At 46.0% G+C, this 16,125-nt stretch overlaps 1 protein-coding gene across 1 annotated transcript; it reads left to right on the forward strand.

The window, feature by feature from the left end:
• Positions 1–1,519: 1,519 nt before the first annotated feature.
• ATP5MC2 (ATP synthase membrane subunit c locus 2) lies at positions 1,520–8,303 on the forward strand (the record flags this gene model as incomplete). The annotated part of the gene is made up of 5 exons (XM_058559236.1): positions 1,520–1,692; positions 4,453–4,519; positions 5,764–5,841; positions 6,373–6,566; positions 8,041–8,303. Coding segments are annotated over 5 exons (627 nt in total), but the record flags the coding sequence as incomplete, so codon positions are not given.
• Positions 8,304–16,125: the final 7,822 nt, after the last annotated feature.

The following is a 16,125-nucleotide window of genomic DNA, read 5'->3' on the forward strand; positions in this document are numbered from 1 at the left end:
CGCCACCCAAGTCAACAACTGCAACTGGAGGGAGATTTGGGGATTTCAGGGGAACCAGTGAGAATCCTCGTGGAGCTGGGATCGTGGATTTAGGAAAGGCGGGGAGTCCCCTACCCTTCTCGCCCGCTCCTCCGGTTTCTCCCCACTCCTTGCCCTCCCTTTCAGGAACTCAGGGCCATAAAAATGCAGATGGAGGATCGGTGTGAAATAACGGGCCCATATAAATCCCTCTGCCGCCCGCCTGCAAGATGGATTGGCCGCATTGAAATTCCTCCGCGAGGATAATTAAACTCGGGGCCTCATCCGGGCAAAATTACATTCCTGTAATGGCGTCGCTCGGGGTCCCGGGAAATTGCTCCGTGGGCTTTCAGCGGCGGGTTTTATCGCCGGCCGGGGTGTGCCTGGCTGCGGCTCGCCTCTCCTCCGGGACCGTAAAGCTGCTGCCGTGATTTATCCTCCCCTTCTCCCAAATCCGATTAAATGGAGGAGCTCGGGGCCGGGGCGCCGCGGGGCCCGGGAGCCGGGAGGGGGCGGCGGGAAGGACGGGGCCAAGGAGGGGAGGACAAACGGCCCCTCCGAGGGTGGCGGATTTGGCTTTATTTACAGCCGCGGCTTTCTTTTTTTGTTTTTTATTTTTTATGGGGGTTTGGTGAGCTTTCGCCGTCTTTCTCGTGCTGCGTTCAAGCACGATGGCTGGACGGCTGGGGTCTGGACAGAAGGGGAACTAGCCCCTCCTCTTCCAAAGGGACCGGTCAGATCCTATCTGGAGGACAGAGGCCTAGAAGAAGAGACGAGGGTCGGGAAGGCCCACACTTCCTTCCCTCGGGGAAAGGACAAGCGAAAGGGCACGAGGAGGAAGCCGAGGGGCTTCCATGAGAGCACTTCATGGAGGGTCTGCTTATGTCAACTCCGGTAGATGAGCCTGGGCAGAGGCACGGGCATGCCTGGGGTGACCTCGCCACCTCACTGCAGGTCACCGGTGCCCGTCACTCCTTGTCTGTCTCAGGACTCAGGAAAAAAGGCTTAGGGTCAGGGGGCTTGAGTCTCAATCATCTTCAGCCCCTATTTTCTGCTTCGCTGATGCTGGTTTCCTCATGGCTGATCACTGGAATAAGAAAGAGGCAAATAAAGACGACGCCACCAAAGGCAGCTGGGGCATTTTGCTGACTATTCGCCCACTGAACAGGTTTCCCGTCCATAAAGCGAGGGTCCTGGGGCAGCAGAAGGCAGAAATCCCATGACTTCATTTTCCTCCTGCTGCATTTTGGGCACTGAACCCCAACCTCGATTGTATGCTATTTAACACTGAATTTCTGAGTAGGTGGTTTTTTGGGGGGTTTTTTTGCCATGTGACTGCGCATGCTCGGAAAGGGAACGCGAGCCCAAGATCCCAAACGCTGTGCAGACCAAACCGCAGGCCACGTTACGGATCGGTTTACACTGCGGAGTTGTCCTCATTTCTGCACACGGTCGGCTCCACCTGCAGTTTCTCTTCTCAAACGCCAGGTGGAGCGACTGACCGGATGCTCCCACAGAGCGGGCAGGCGGCGCTGTGGCGCCTGGGCCGACGGTCAGCATCGCGATCACTCTATCCTCGGCGGAGCGACTCGTTGGTCCGGGCCGCGCAGGCGCCGAGCCTTCCTTTCGCTCTTCCTGCCCTCCGCCCCTCTGTCTTCTCTGCAGTGGGAGCAGGTAAGGCCTTGAATCCTCGCGTGCGCGTTGCGCCGTGCAAGCGCGCGGCCACCCCACTCGCGCAGATGCTTTGAGGCCCTTGCCTTGCATGCTCCCACCCCGGTCCTCAAGCCCCCTCTTGGTCCCGGTATCCCCGCGCCGTAGGGCTGCCCCTTCCGCGTGCCGGTGACCTCCAGCCGCGCGGGCCTGGCGCCATCTTGGATGTCCCGTGGTGGGAGGGCGCCTTGGGGCCGGGGAAAGTCACATCCCAGAGTGCTCCTTTCACCTGTTCCGACTGAGCCCTTATAAACGCTCTTTTCTTCCCTTCTTGCGCTTTCAGAGTTGTCACAACCCCCGGACTCTCCCCTCCTGTCTCTGTTTCTTCTCCTGACTCGTGCCTTTCTTATTCTGAAACTTCCAGACTTTCGGCCCCAGGACCTCAGGTGCCGAGCAGTGGAGATAGTGGATCGTCTAAAGCCACCAACCCCTCTAGTCAGCGCCCCTCAATTTAAAAAGTAGACCGTGCACGTGGTAGAGGTGAACAGAACAGCCAGAACACTCCCGCCCTGCAGGCTGTGTCCTGGGAGAGCTATGGCAGAGAAGAGGCCGGTTTCTTTGGACCCTTTGATTGTCTTCCAGTACTGTTCCCTTCCTTCCACTCCAGTGAGTTGGAAAGAACACCAGTGGTGGGCTAAGAGTGAGGTTTTCCATTAGAGGCAGCAGGCCCAAAAGGGTGGGGCAGGGCCAGCATGGGATAGTCCCCACGTGCCAGCTTTCCTGTCAAGGGTTTACTAAGAATCCCCAGACTCTGCCCTAAAGAGGAAAAGAAGGTTTGAGGAAGGGAATGGTTCAGCAGCCCTGTAATGCCGTGACTGATCGACACTGAGGAAGAAACCCAGGGTGATTTAGGCCCTGTGGTTCTGGATAGTGCTGTTACCCGAGGTGGTGTAGGCTAACGATTGCAGACCTACCCAGGTTAGGTGACCAGTGGAGAGATCTGCACTGCATGCAGGCTCCCTTAATTGCCACCCTCCGTTGTGGGCTTGTTACATGCTAGCACCACATTGAGTTCTTTACATATGTTATTTGATTCCCCTAAGAACTGTATTTTACAAATGATGATATTGAGGTTTAATTGCCTTGGGAAAAAACAATGCTCCCTTTTTTAAAACTGTAAAGAAATTTTGGATTTTGTCCCAAAAAAACCTGAATAGTCTGGCAGCAAAATTGGGTTAGAGTTACATATGGGTTGATATCAGAGCTCTAGACAGGACAAGAGTTGAAGACATCCATTAACCTAAAAGTAACTAAGATTCTGGAATCAGAAATGTAACCTGGGGGCCGGCCCCGTGGCTTAGCGGTTAAGTGCGTGCACTCCACTGCTGGCGGCCCGGGTTCGGATCCCGGGCGCACACCGACGCACCGCTTCTCCGGCCATGCTGAGGCCGCGTCCCACATACAGCAACTAGAAGGATGTGCAGCTATGACATGCAACTATCTACTGGGGCTTTGGGGGGGGGGAAATAAATAAATAAAATCTTTATAAAAAAAAAAAGGAAAAGAAATGTAACCTGGGAAAATATGAGTCCAACTCATTTAAGGAAGTGTCATTTAACATGCCTGAAGAAGCACTGAGTATTTCAACTTGTAGCATATTAGAAAGCATTAACTTAAGAGTGAGAAGAGTTCCAGACTGGTTTTAAGACTGTGCTCTCAGTGTACGTAAGAATATTTGGGAAGCTTGTTTGAAATACAGGGTACTTGGGCCTTATCCCCAGAGATCTTAACCAGGAACGTCTAAGGTGGGACCCAAGAATATGCGTTTTTAATACATACATCATCTCAGATAACCAGTTCAGGTGGGCTTCTCACTTTACTTGGAGAAACCCCCCTGGAGGTCTTGAACTCACCCACTCTTCTCTCACCCAAGTTCAGTTCTACCAACTTAGGCGCCTACAGGGTGTCAGCATTCTTTTAGATCTTGGGGATACAAAATTGAATACCCCTTAGTGTGATGGTGAAAACAAATACCTTAACAGTCATTGCTAGTTAGAGTACAGTCACGCATCGCTTAACAGGATGTGTTTGGAGAAATGCGGTGTTAGGCGATTTCGTCATTGTGCGGACATCATAGAGTGCACTTATACAAACCTAGATGGTACAGCTTACTACACACGTAGGCTATATGGTACTAATCTTATGGGTGCACCACTGTATAGGTGGTCCCTGATTGGCCAAAACATTCTTATGTGGCACGTGACTAATGGCAGTTCCTCGATGATCTGCCTCACCTTGTTAATTAATGTAGGCAATTGAAGTGTTTTGAGGAAGCGAATACTTTCAGGTAATTCAGTAAAAAAAATACTGGAGACCTTCCAGTGTCTTGGCCTTCAACAAAAATCTCCCAAGAGTCTTTAAAGGGCAACTTTTTTAGGCCCAGACAGTGAAGTCTGGAGAGGGATTCCTTTTGAATGGAAACTGAGGAAAACTTAGGTAAAGGACATTGGGGAGATTCCTCTGACAACCCCAACTCAGGAGCCTGTGGAAATGTATAACAGGTCTTAGAGCTGGGACCAAGTATATACTTGTTCAGACCAGGGGAGGTCAATTGATTATAAGGAAATCTTGATTTCAGGGTTCTAATTCCATCTCTGCTGATGACTTGAGGTCAGTTACTCTGCTCTCTAGGCCATTTAAGTTTTCCAGAGCACCTTTTCTGCTTCAAAGGCTGTCCTTTGGTGAGCAAGGACAATATTTACCATGCTGCTTCTGTATTTCCAGCTCTCCGGCCACAGCCCCTCATCCCCTGAAAATGTACGCCTGCGCCAAGTTTGTCTCCACTCCCTTGGTGAGTACCTCCCTTTTCTGGGAGAGTTTTTAAGGTGGGGCATCTTGTCTCTTCCTTCTCAGACCTTGTTCTTCACAGCTGGGCCGGGGGAAGGCCCTTTGCTGTGCTAGCCTGACAGGAGAGAGTGATTGCTTACTAGCACTCCCCTGCCTCATATCCCTTAGAGGCAGTTAATTCTTTTTGTCCAGCCATCTTAGAGTAAGAGTATAAATGAGAATTTAGACTAAGATCAGGTTATTCCTATCCTGAAACTCTACGTTGCTGTAAACTAGAACCCAGCCAGAAATGGTAAACATGAAGTAGATTGCCTAACTTGGTCTGAGTGCGCACTGTGTACAGGATCTTGTCCTGACTGTCACAGAGCTGAAGCTAGGAGTTCCTTCTGGGAGCTTAAATTTGGGTGGGAAGCTAAACTACAAATAAATACGTGTAGGAAAAATATTTGACCCAGAAGCAATAGCAGGGAAGAAATTATTAGATGATGGAGACAGTTGGTTCATCCATCCATAAGTGGAAAGGAGTGATGCTACTAGTGGGTACCATTTATTGAGCACTTACTATGGCTAGTACTGAGTTTACCAGTTTATATGTAGAATTTCAGTTACTCCTCAAATCAACCCTGAGATTTATTATTCCCATTTGATAGATGAGAAAACAGGCTTAGAAAGATTTAAGTGACTTGTCCTAAGGTCACACAGCTGACATAGAGCTAAGATTTGAATCTAGATGTATCTGATTAAAGCCCTGACTTAAACCACCATGTTGTCTGCTTTGGAGACACTGGCTTGGGGTTAGTCAGAAAAGGCTACCAGGAGGGGTGAATTTTAAGTATGGATTTTTGTGCCAATTTTTCAGAAGGATATGTTCAGGGAAAGATGCTCCAAAAATTGGCTTCCTTCTTATGGGCCGGCCATTACCAACATATGTCTTTCTTACTGAGTGAAGCAGATGCTTCTGAGGCTTAGAGTTCTTCCCATTCTCAAGGCCTGTAAAAAAGGGTACAGCAAGAGTAGGTAATTCCTTCCAAAAGGAAGTAGACTTTCTTCCTTTAAAGGAGACGCCTGAGAAGCAAGAGAAATGGTGTGGTTCTCAAATCTAGAATTTGCTAAAAGTAAAAGAATCATCCCAGATTCTGATTTAAGTTTGAGAGAATGAATGGGGCATCCAAGTAACAACTTGGGATGGTTCTGAAACTCCTCTCCACAGTCTTCCTTGACCTTCCTTCCCTTGTGTCACTCCGCTAGGTCAGGAGCTCCTCTCAGCTGCTGAGCCGATCGCTGTCTGCAGTGGTGCTGAAACGACCGGAGACACTGACAGATGAGGTACTTCATAGGTGGAATTGGGCCTGTGGTTTGGGGGTGATGGATGGGGAGGGTTACCTGGCAGAACCAGTAGGGGGAGTGCTGAGGACAGTCATCACAGACTATAATTAGTGAAGGATCAAGGCCACTGGCTTTAGGTGGAGATGGCAGACAGTTGATACCATAGGTGCTCTGGTGTGCCAGCTTTTGCCACTGCAGCTCGTGCCCGCGTGTACTGCTGCTAACTGCTGTTACTTGACCTAGTTTACTAACTCAGTTGGGAGGATTTGGTCCCAGGAAGATAATCTCCTTGGGGCACCAAGACCAGGCTAGACCATACCTGAATCTTGAAGGTATTTGGTGTCCACCTCTTGCATTAAAAAGTTCTGCTTGGCAGCATTTTAGGGAGTTTTTCAGGGAGTTAAAAGATTTCCTGTTTGGGAGAGAAACGATGGGATTTGATAGCATAAAGGGTTTAAATGGTGTAAAAGTTTCCAAAGCAAAAAAGGGGTTTCCTAAAAACTTTACTTTCTACCCGCCTTTTCTTCACAGAGCCTCAGCAGCTTGGCAGCCCCAAGTCCCCTGACCTCACTTATTGCTAGCCGCAGCTTCCAGACCAGTGCCATTTCAAGGGACATCGACACAGCAGCCAAGTTCATTGGGGCTGGGGCTGCCACGGTAGGGGTGGCTGGCTCTGGGGCTGGAATTGGGACTGTATTTGGGAGCCTCATCATTGGTTATGCCAGGTAAGATGGGCCCTCCACTGGCTCTAAGATATGCTTCCAAAGGTTTGGGCGGAAATATTTGGTGATCTAGAGCTGCACTAACCTGTACGGTAGCCACCAGCCACATATGGCTATTTGAATTTAAATTTTAATTAATTAAAAGTACACGGTGTAAATTTTGTGTACTTTTAATGTGGCTCAGTAGCCACATGTGAGTAGTTGCTACCATATTGGAAAGTTCTGTTGAACAGCTTTGGTTTAGAGTAGGAGTCAGCAGACTAAGGCTGGAGGGCCATATCTGGGCCACAGGCTCATATTTGTATAGCTGAGCTAAGAATGGGTTTTACATTTTTAAAGGGTCATGGAGGGGGAAAAAAAAAAAACAAATAGGCAATGGAGACCATATGTGACCCACAAAGCCTGAAATATTTACTATCTGGCCCTTTACAGAAAAAGTTGGCTATCCTGCTTTACAGCCTCAGTCAGCATAGTGGCTTCACTGCTATTTTTTCCCATCCCCAGGAATTCCCCCGTCACTCCTGGGAAAACTGCCTGTGCAGCCAGCCCCATGGCTCCCTGACAGTTGGGACTCGTTGGTCCTCACCAACTCTGGGCAGCTCACTGTTAGAACTAAATTAATTCTCTAGAGACCCACAAGTTCTCTTAATGTCTTTGGGGAAATGGGTTTATTTTTTAGGATTTGTATGAAATAAGAAGCCTGACTGCTTCTGTGTCGACAATTCTGTTAAAAGCTGGTGTTGCTTTACCTTATCCATCAGGGTGACAGAGTAAGGGAAATAGAAATTATATATTGACTTTCAAAGTTGGAAGTCCTATATCCTATTCTGATTCATATCATCTAAACCCCACAGATCATTTGTAGCTTCTTAAAGCCCAAAATCTTTTGACTATTTTGAAATGAGCGAAGGTAGTCTGTGCCTCTGACTCCCTTCTCTAGAATGGTGTTTTTTAATTGTGTTCCATAAAGCCCTGGGGTTCTGAGGGTATGCCCCAGAGACTGCCTTAGAATGGACAGGAGGCAGTAAAACAAGCCTTTAAGATGCCCTACTTTTTTACCATTGCAGTTTGGCTTTTATACATTTTGTTTTTTGGGGTTCCACTGTGTAAAGTTTGAAAACACTGCTTCAGTAGACTCTGCCACTCCGGATACCTCTTCCATCCTGGTTGGGCCCTAGATAGTCAAGTGTCCAGGCCAAGAGATCTTAAGCTATGATGAAATGGGTGATCCACTAGAGGAGGTAATGTTTGTACCTAGGCCATGTTACAGAATTTTGGATTGTCTGCTCCCCTCATTCAGTCTCTGTAGAGCCCTTGATGTATCAGGGCAAGAATTTGGGCATGCTGGTGTTACTCTGAGAGACTCATTACATAAGATGAGCTTGAGGAGATGAATTCTCCCTGAGCCCACCTTTAATGTTTGCCCTTTTCTTTGTGTGGACTAGAAATTCAGTCTTTTCTCCTCCCCTTCTCCCAGGAACCCTTCTCTGAAGCAACAGCTCTTCTCCTACGCCATTCTGGGCTTTGCCCTCTCGGAGGCCATGGGGCTTTTTTGCCTGATGGTGGCCTTTCTCATCCTCTTCGCCATGTGAAGGAGCCGTCTGCACCTCCCATAGTTCTTTCTCCCGTGTCTTGTCCGCCCTGTGTGTTCCTTTTCCTATACCACCCCAGGCAGCCTGGGGAAAGTGGTTGGCTCAGGGTTTGACAGAGGAAAGACAAATAAATACTGTATTAATAAGATGTTTCTTGAGTCTCCTGTGTATATTTCTTTTCCATAGTTGGCTGAGTGCCTCGGAGAGAATATAAGGCCTGGAGGGTGGTGACGGTTCTAAACTTAACATGAGCCTGGGATCACTTGTTCTTCTCTATGTCAGGAAAGCTTTATTCACATTAGCGCTCCTTTGTAAAAATTTTCACCTGGGATGGCCTGTTACTTTGGAGTGTTGGGTCAGCAGCAACTTACCGTGCTGGCTTGAATTTTTGACTAATGGGCTCTATTTCCATCTGCCACTCTCCTGGCTCAGGCCCTCATTGCCGCCTGCCTGGTCTATTGCAATAACCTCTTAACTGGCATTCTGCCTCCAGTCTCTTCCCGCTAGCATTTACTTCTACCCACCACTGCCAGGTTAGTCCTCCTTAAGCATAGGACTGGTTTTGCCATTTACCAATTCAAAAATAGGCTGACAGTAACTTTCTCAGCTTTATCTTTTATTATTCCCATACAGTCTACCCAAAGTGAACTATTTATCATTTTTCAGATACTTTCCTTGCTTTCTTGTCCTTACCATATCTTCAGGCCTTGCCCTTTGGCCATCTCTGCTTTCTTTCCTGAATCTTTGCTCACTTTCCTCTTTTTCAAACTCTGCTTATTATCCTGAAAGACAGCTGAAATGCTACCTCTTCCTCCATGAAGCTTTCATCTGGTTTCCGTCTGCCTTCAGTCAAATAAGCATTAAACCGTATAAAGGGCTGTAGAACATGTATCCTTTATAATGCTTATGGTCTGTGATAAATGGTAGATTTGTGTGTGCGCCTTATCTTCCAAGTTAGATTGTCAGTTTCTTGAGGCAGGGACTATGTCATGTTCATCCTTATATCCCTAGAAGTATCTGGCATGATGCATCTCAGCAATATTTTAGTCACTTTTTTATTTAATTGTCTAACCAACCACCTCACTTCACAAGTGAGGAAACTGAGACTTTGAGATGTCAAAGGATTCTCTCAGGAAATTCACTAGCAGAGTTAGAGCCAGAGCAAGGATCATGTCTTGTAGTAGCCTAGGGTGTAAGACTACCACGCTGCTGGTCTTGTGGGACTCTCCCCCAGCCCAGTGTTGCTAGTGACTGTTATTTTCCCAAGTAAGAAGGAGAGGGCAGCCGTGGCATAGCGGTTAAGCACGTGCGCTCTGCTACTGGTGGCCCGGGTTCGGATCCCGGGCGCGCACCGATGCACCGCTTCTCCAGCCATGCTGAGTCAGCGTCCCACATACAGCAACTAGAAGGATGTGCAAGTATGACATATAACTATCTACTGGGGCTTTGGGGGAAAAAAAACGAGGAGGATTGGCAATAGATGTTAGCTCAGGGCCAGTCTTCCTTAGCAAAAAGAGGAGGATTGGCATGGATGTTAGCTCAGGGCTGATCTTCCTCACAAAAAAAAAAAAAAAGGAGAGGGCAGGATAAGCAAAGATAAACCTTTTCCCTTAAAAATGCCTCATGAGGGACTTTGGACAGTGGAGTTAGTATAAAGATAAAGAAATATTTTCTAAAGGCTAGATAAACTTTAACTTACACATACTAGAAATAACTGGGTATAAAAGTCCTTTCGTGATAATGTAGATCACAACGGTTTTTTTGATACAATCAATGACTAATTAAAACCCAGGGCAGAGACCTGACCCCAGAGTAAACTGAATCTCAGGAAGCAGATCACCCCAAATCATTCACCCTTGAGCCTTTGCTATTGTGATTGGGGTTGAGGGTGATGTTATTCACATTTGCTTCCAGATTGCTATACTATAAACTATATTCTGGACTGTGAGGCTCTAAGAGGACCTCACAAGAACAGCTCCTCCAGCCAAGAGTAGGTGGAAAGTACGTATTTGGAGATGAGGAATAGCCCTCTCTTTGTCTGGGTCACCTGAGTTTAACCTCTGGTAGGTGCCTCTGTTGTCCATCCCCTTCTCAAGTCATCAGATCAGAGTCATCTGTGTTATATTTCTCTCCTTGGCCCTTTTGGGATTGAATCTAGCTACCTTAACAACTCCTTAACAACTCAGGTGCTTGGAGAGGTGAATGATGAGATGGTGCTGCAAGAAGCTGGGAAGCAAATTTCTTCAGGAGTCAAGGCAACCTGGTTTCAGGCCCCAAGAGATATTTATTGGCAACTCAAGTTTCCAACAACTTGAGGTAGAGGAGTGCTATGTTTTAGTAGAGAGGGTCCAAGAGCCAATTTTCTGGATATCTTTCCAACTTTAATAACTTGATGGAATGAAAGCTTTCTACTTGTCCCTGTAGTTTTTAGAAAGAGCACATGATTTGAAATCAGGAGATGTTAGTTCTAATCTTACTTCTATCACTGGCCACTGTGGCATTGGGCAGATCACTAACCAATAAACTTTCTAGGACTTCAGTTTCTCCCCATCTACTAAATAGGGAAAATCATTCTCATCCCATCAGTTATGTGTGTGCACACAGGGGTACCTTGAGTATTTGGAAGTGGTGGTGCTGTCAAAGTTCAATGTACGTTGATTGTAACTTGTTTTCTCATTCTCCATGGAGCTCAGAGCATGTTATAGGCATTTTATAGACCTCTTTTATGGTTGACAGAAAAGGGAACGGACTGTCCAAAATTTATAAAGTCTGGCCTTAAAGCATCCGGAGAGAGAACCCTTGGGGATGCTGAAGGCAGCGAGGCTCACTTCCCTCTTCTTACTCCTGTTTCTTCAAGAGTTAGTTGTGTTTCTTCAGTACCAGGGAAGGAGTGCCATCCTAATTAGAAGAAAATGATGTCCTTTGAAAATCGTCTAAGTGCTAAACAGCAGTAATGAGGAACCAGCCTTCCTTTCAGGGTAGATTCTTAGTTTGAGGCTTCGCGGGTGATCAGGATGAGAAAGCTGCTCAGCAACAACACAACACTGGTGATTTAGCTTAAACTGGCGTCCAGGAGCCTAGAGCCTGCTTTGTGTCTTACCTCCATTCAAGGAAAAAGATGAAGGAATATTCAAGTTGAATACTGAAATAGAAAAAGGAAGAGGAGTACCGTCACACTGGTGATTAGAGAATATTGTCTTAGTCCTCCAAGTTTTGAACAATGCAATTCTGTCTTTATTGAGCCATATCTAAAAAGATCATGCATTTTCCAACATGTGTTCTTAGAACACACTCTTGGGCAGCTTGGTGTTGTCACTGTTTGATGGGGCAAAACTAAAACGTGGGAAGATTTTTTAGTCCCCATGCATTCCTTAAAACGTCTTTATTTTTGAGCATTTATCTCAAGGTACTGTGAGTGTTAGTACATTGTGATCAAAGTAGCCATTTTAGAAATGGTGGAAGACATGATGGATGGAATACTAGGGATGAGGTCAGGCCTCTCTCATCGCAAATGCTTGGCTTCTCTTATTAGTGTAAATGGTTAGTTAGAGAGAGTTTATTTTCACTTCCTTCCTCCCTCTACCCCAAAAGAAATCATTTCCTTTCATCTTTTGAATAAGAGCTGTGGTGGACGGAGTTTTTTAAATGACCCCTTAAATATGTCCTGCTCTAATCTCCAGAACCTGTGAATTTGATGAGATGTCACGCCCATGGTTATGTTATATTACGTGGCACAGTTGACTCAGGGAGGTTGTCTACATGGGCCTGATCTAATCACATGAGCCCGTAAAAGCAAAGAGCTTTCTCGGGCTGGTGGCAGAAGGAGAAATCAGATTTGAAGGAAAGATTCGATGCACCATTGCTGGCTTTGAAGATAGAGGGGACCATATGCAAGGAATGTGGAAAGTGGCCTCTAAGAGTTGAAATTGACCCCCTAACCAACACCCAGCAAGGAAATGGGGACCTCAGTCCTACAGCTACAAGTAACTGAATTCTGCCAACAGCCTAAATGAACTTGGAAATGGATTCTTCCTCAGAACCTCTAGATAAGAGCCCAGACTTTCTTGATGCTGGCTTTGTGAGACCCTAAGCAGAGAACCCAGTCAAGCCTGCCTGGGTTTATGATCTACAGAACATAAGATAATAGATGGATGTTGTTTTAAACCACTGAGTTTGTGGTAATTTGTTATGTTGTTTGTTATAGAAAGCTAATACAAGTGCAGTCTTCCAGTCTGGAAAAGGAGTGGTTTCACCTGAATCTTGCATTGAAAGGAAACTTCAAAAGTTGACTTATCTGACCCTTTGCCTCCTAAATTCTTTGAATCTGCTCTAGCTCAGGAAGGTTAAACAAGGAAAGACCTTTAAATAAAACTTGTATGCCATGCTCTTTACTATAGCTATTTCATTTGTGTGAAGTAGATATTTTTTTCTTGTTTTAACAGATGAGAAAACTAAGACTTCATGACTTAGTCCTTGAGGTTATCTAGGTAGGAAGTGATAGAACAGAATAGAAACCCTTGACCAAAGCTCCTTGCATTACACCACACTGCAAGGTATGGGGGCCAGGATATCATTGGAGGAGAGGGAAAGACAAATCTGGACAGTTTTTCAGATTTCTCAGTGAGGGTGATTGATCTGTTCTTCTTATAATTACCATCCCTGTTGTTATCTTGCAGATAGGTAGCATTTTGCCCACCCCTGGGTTCATTTTACCCCACTGCTCATTTCCTGGGTTTCTGGGTAGGCTCAGTTTAGTTGGCTCAGCTCTGCCCTCAAGATGGATATTTTTAACCGTTGTGGATTAGAGCCTTCCAGGAACTGTGTAGCTGCTTTTACGGAAACCAACTCTGCGGATCTTGCTGGGGGGATGGTTGGGGGGTGCGTTTGTGTGTGTGTGTAGGGATGATATCTGAGCCTGCACAGACTTGCATCCCCTTTGTACCCCTAAGGCCTTTCCATCCACATCTCCCAACAACTGGAGAAGGGACTTTAAGTTTCCAAAACATAGCTGCATAGAGTAACAAACAGCTAGCCGATTACTCCCTTAGCAACAGGAGAATAGTCAGTGGGGATTTAGTTCCGGGAAAATTTGTGCAGTGCAAAAGACCCATAAAATTTTCAGAAAGCAGCTTGGCCCTGTGGAGTTGAACCCAGAATCCTGGGTTCGAGTCACTTTTGGGTAACTCTTCTTGTGCTTCAAGTTCCCTCTGCTGTGTGAAATGGGCATATTTCCTTGAGATATGCCTCCTGGAGATGTCATAGAAATAAGTGAAATTAGGTTTTGAAACTTCTTGTTAGAGACCTAGATCTTGGAAATTGTCTCTATCTCTGCTGTTTCTTAGTTACCAATTTACAAGGAGTAACTTAACACTAGGAATCTCTGCCAGTGCTAAAATTAGACTCCACCACTCTGGGGCTTCCTTTTCTCCTTCTTTTGTTTTTGGAGCTTGAGGGAAACATATATGCTGCTGGAGTTAGGAAACTAAAGACTAAAGAAAAACTTTTCCCACTAGAAAACACTATTTTCATCCTACCCACCTTTTCGTCCTTTCAAAGAAGGAACCCAAATCTGCCCTGGATTTTGATTATTTTGATTCACTGGTAGAAGTGGACCTGGGAACGCCTAAGAATCCTTGGGAATGAGAGAGGGAGGAATAAACGGAATTGGAATGGAGACAAGCTGGGCTCTGGATCTCTCCAGCCAGCCTCTCTTTCCCACCCAGACATGCTTTCTGCCACTAAAACTTCGGTGTTCTCTGTTGCATCACAGAAGGGCCTGGAGTTACTCCTAAGTGTGCTGACATCTTTTCTGAGTTTGGGAGGATCAGGTATTGGACACTTTTCCTGACCAGAGATCTGGGAAAAAGGAACAGGCAAGGAGGGAGTCAATCTTTTCCAGCTGCAACCTAGAGAGAAAAGGAACAAATTCTTCACCAGGGAAGATTGTGTAAACAGTGCCTTTGGCCAGAGCCATAGAGTTGGGGAAGCAAAGAAAGAGATCTTTGTTCTCCCCTACCCCAGCCAGAGCACAATCGTAGAGCTGGGATTGTTTGCTTTGGCAAGGGACTCCCTGCTTGAAAGGACTAGGCGTTGCAGAGACCGGTGAGGCCTCTGTTGGGTTTCCCTTATGGAGCCGAGGAGAGGACAACCCCCAGCCTAAATCTTTTACCTAAGGAAGTGAGTGGGGAAGCCTGGAGGCCTCAGGCATCTGGCCCATTCTTCTCCCATTCTTCTCCAGCTTTGTTCACCTCCTTCCCTTCCCCACTGTACCCCACCACAGGATGTTAGTTAGCCTCAATCTTCCTATCTTTCAGGGTGCTTTTGGTTCTTGTACCAGTATTCTATCCTAAAAGAAGCTTGATTTTCACAGAGATCAAGACAGTCCCGGGGCTCTTCTCTAGGTAATCCAACAGGAAAAAGGGATTCTGAGATCAGCTTATTTGTCCTGTTACTTTTAGGTTGTATTGCACGTGACCCTGATAGTTGCAGTCAATCTTTCCAAAAATCTCCAGGAATGTCCCATTTTCCTTGGGTAGCATTAATATCTCACAAATGTAAAATAATATTTATGTAGTGCCTGCTTATGCCAGGTGTTTTGCAAGTGCCATTTCATTTAATCCTCGTGACTACCCTATTAGGTAGATACAGTTACCCCCATTTTATAGATTAGGACACTGGGGATTAGCAAGATAAAATAATTTGTCCAAGGTCACACACATGGTGTAGTGTGTTAGTTTGCTAGGACTGTCATAACAAACTACCACAAACTGAGTGGCTTAACAGAAATTTATTATCTCACAGTTCTGAAGGCTAAAAAGTCCAACATCAAGGTGTCAGCCGAGTGGTTCCTTCTGAGGGCTGTGAGGCAGAATGTGTTCCCTGCCTCTCCCCTAGCTTCTAGTGGTTTGCTGGTAATCTTTGGCATTCCTTGACTTGTAGATCTATGGCTTATTCAAATGGCATAGTCCCTGTATGCATGTCTGTGACCAAATTTCTCCTTTTTATAAGGATACTAGTCATATTGGATTAGGAGCTTACCCTACTCCAGTATGACTTTATCTTAAGTAATTACATCTGTATTGACTCTGTTTCCAGGTAAGGTCACATCTGAGGTACTGGGGGTTAGGACTTCAACATATGAATTTGAGGGGGGACACAATTCAACCCACGATAGATGATAACTTGCTGTGCTGAGATTTGAACATGCGTCCATCTGACTCCAAAGCCATTTGTATTCTTCCTACTGTACTATGCTGCCTCCTAAAAATCAGAAAATTATTCAAAATGTCTTCTGGTTTCCAATATCTCCCATTTTCAATCCAAACTCTATATTGCTGCTGCTAGTTACCTTTCTAAAATGTGAATTTAATCAATCACTCTCCTACTTAAAATCTTTTAGTGGCTTCCAGTGGCTAACTGGATAAAGTGCAGACACTTTACGGTGGTAAACAGGGCCTTTCTTTCATGCCTGTCTTTTCAGCCTACTTTGTTACCACTCCCTCCTCCCATCCAGTCACCATAAACCCCAACCATACTGACTTATTTGCAGTTTCTCAAACACATTATGCTTATACACTCCTTCAGGCCTTGCTTTCATCCATCACTTCTCCCGATATGTCCCTTTTACAGTTATCCTCCTTTCAACTATTCAAACAAAAAAACCCTAGGCTCATCCTTGATTCCTTTACTTCCTTCACTCTATACATCCATCTCCACTGTCACCACCCTGGTCTAAGCCACCATCATCTCTCACCTGTACTACTGAAATAATCTCCTAAGGGCCGGCCCAGTGGCGTAGTGGTTAAGTTCACGTACTCTGCTTTGGCGGCCCGAGGTTCGCAGGTTCGGATCCTGGACGCGGACCTATGCACCACTCATCAAGATAAGCTGTGGTGGCATCCCACATACAAAAAAAAAAAATAGAGGAGGATTGGCACAGACATTAGCTCAGGGACAATCTTCCTCAAGCA

Source organism: Diceros bicornis, chromosome 17, assembly GCF_020826845.1.
Source record: "Diceros bicornis minor isolate mBicDic1 chromosome 17, mDicBic1.mat.cur, whole genome shotgun sequence".
Taxonomy (NCBI): domain Eukaryota; kingdom Metazoa; phylum Chordata; class Mammalia; order Perissodactyla; family Rhinocerotidae; genus Diceros; species Diceros bicornis.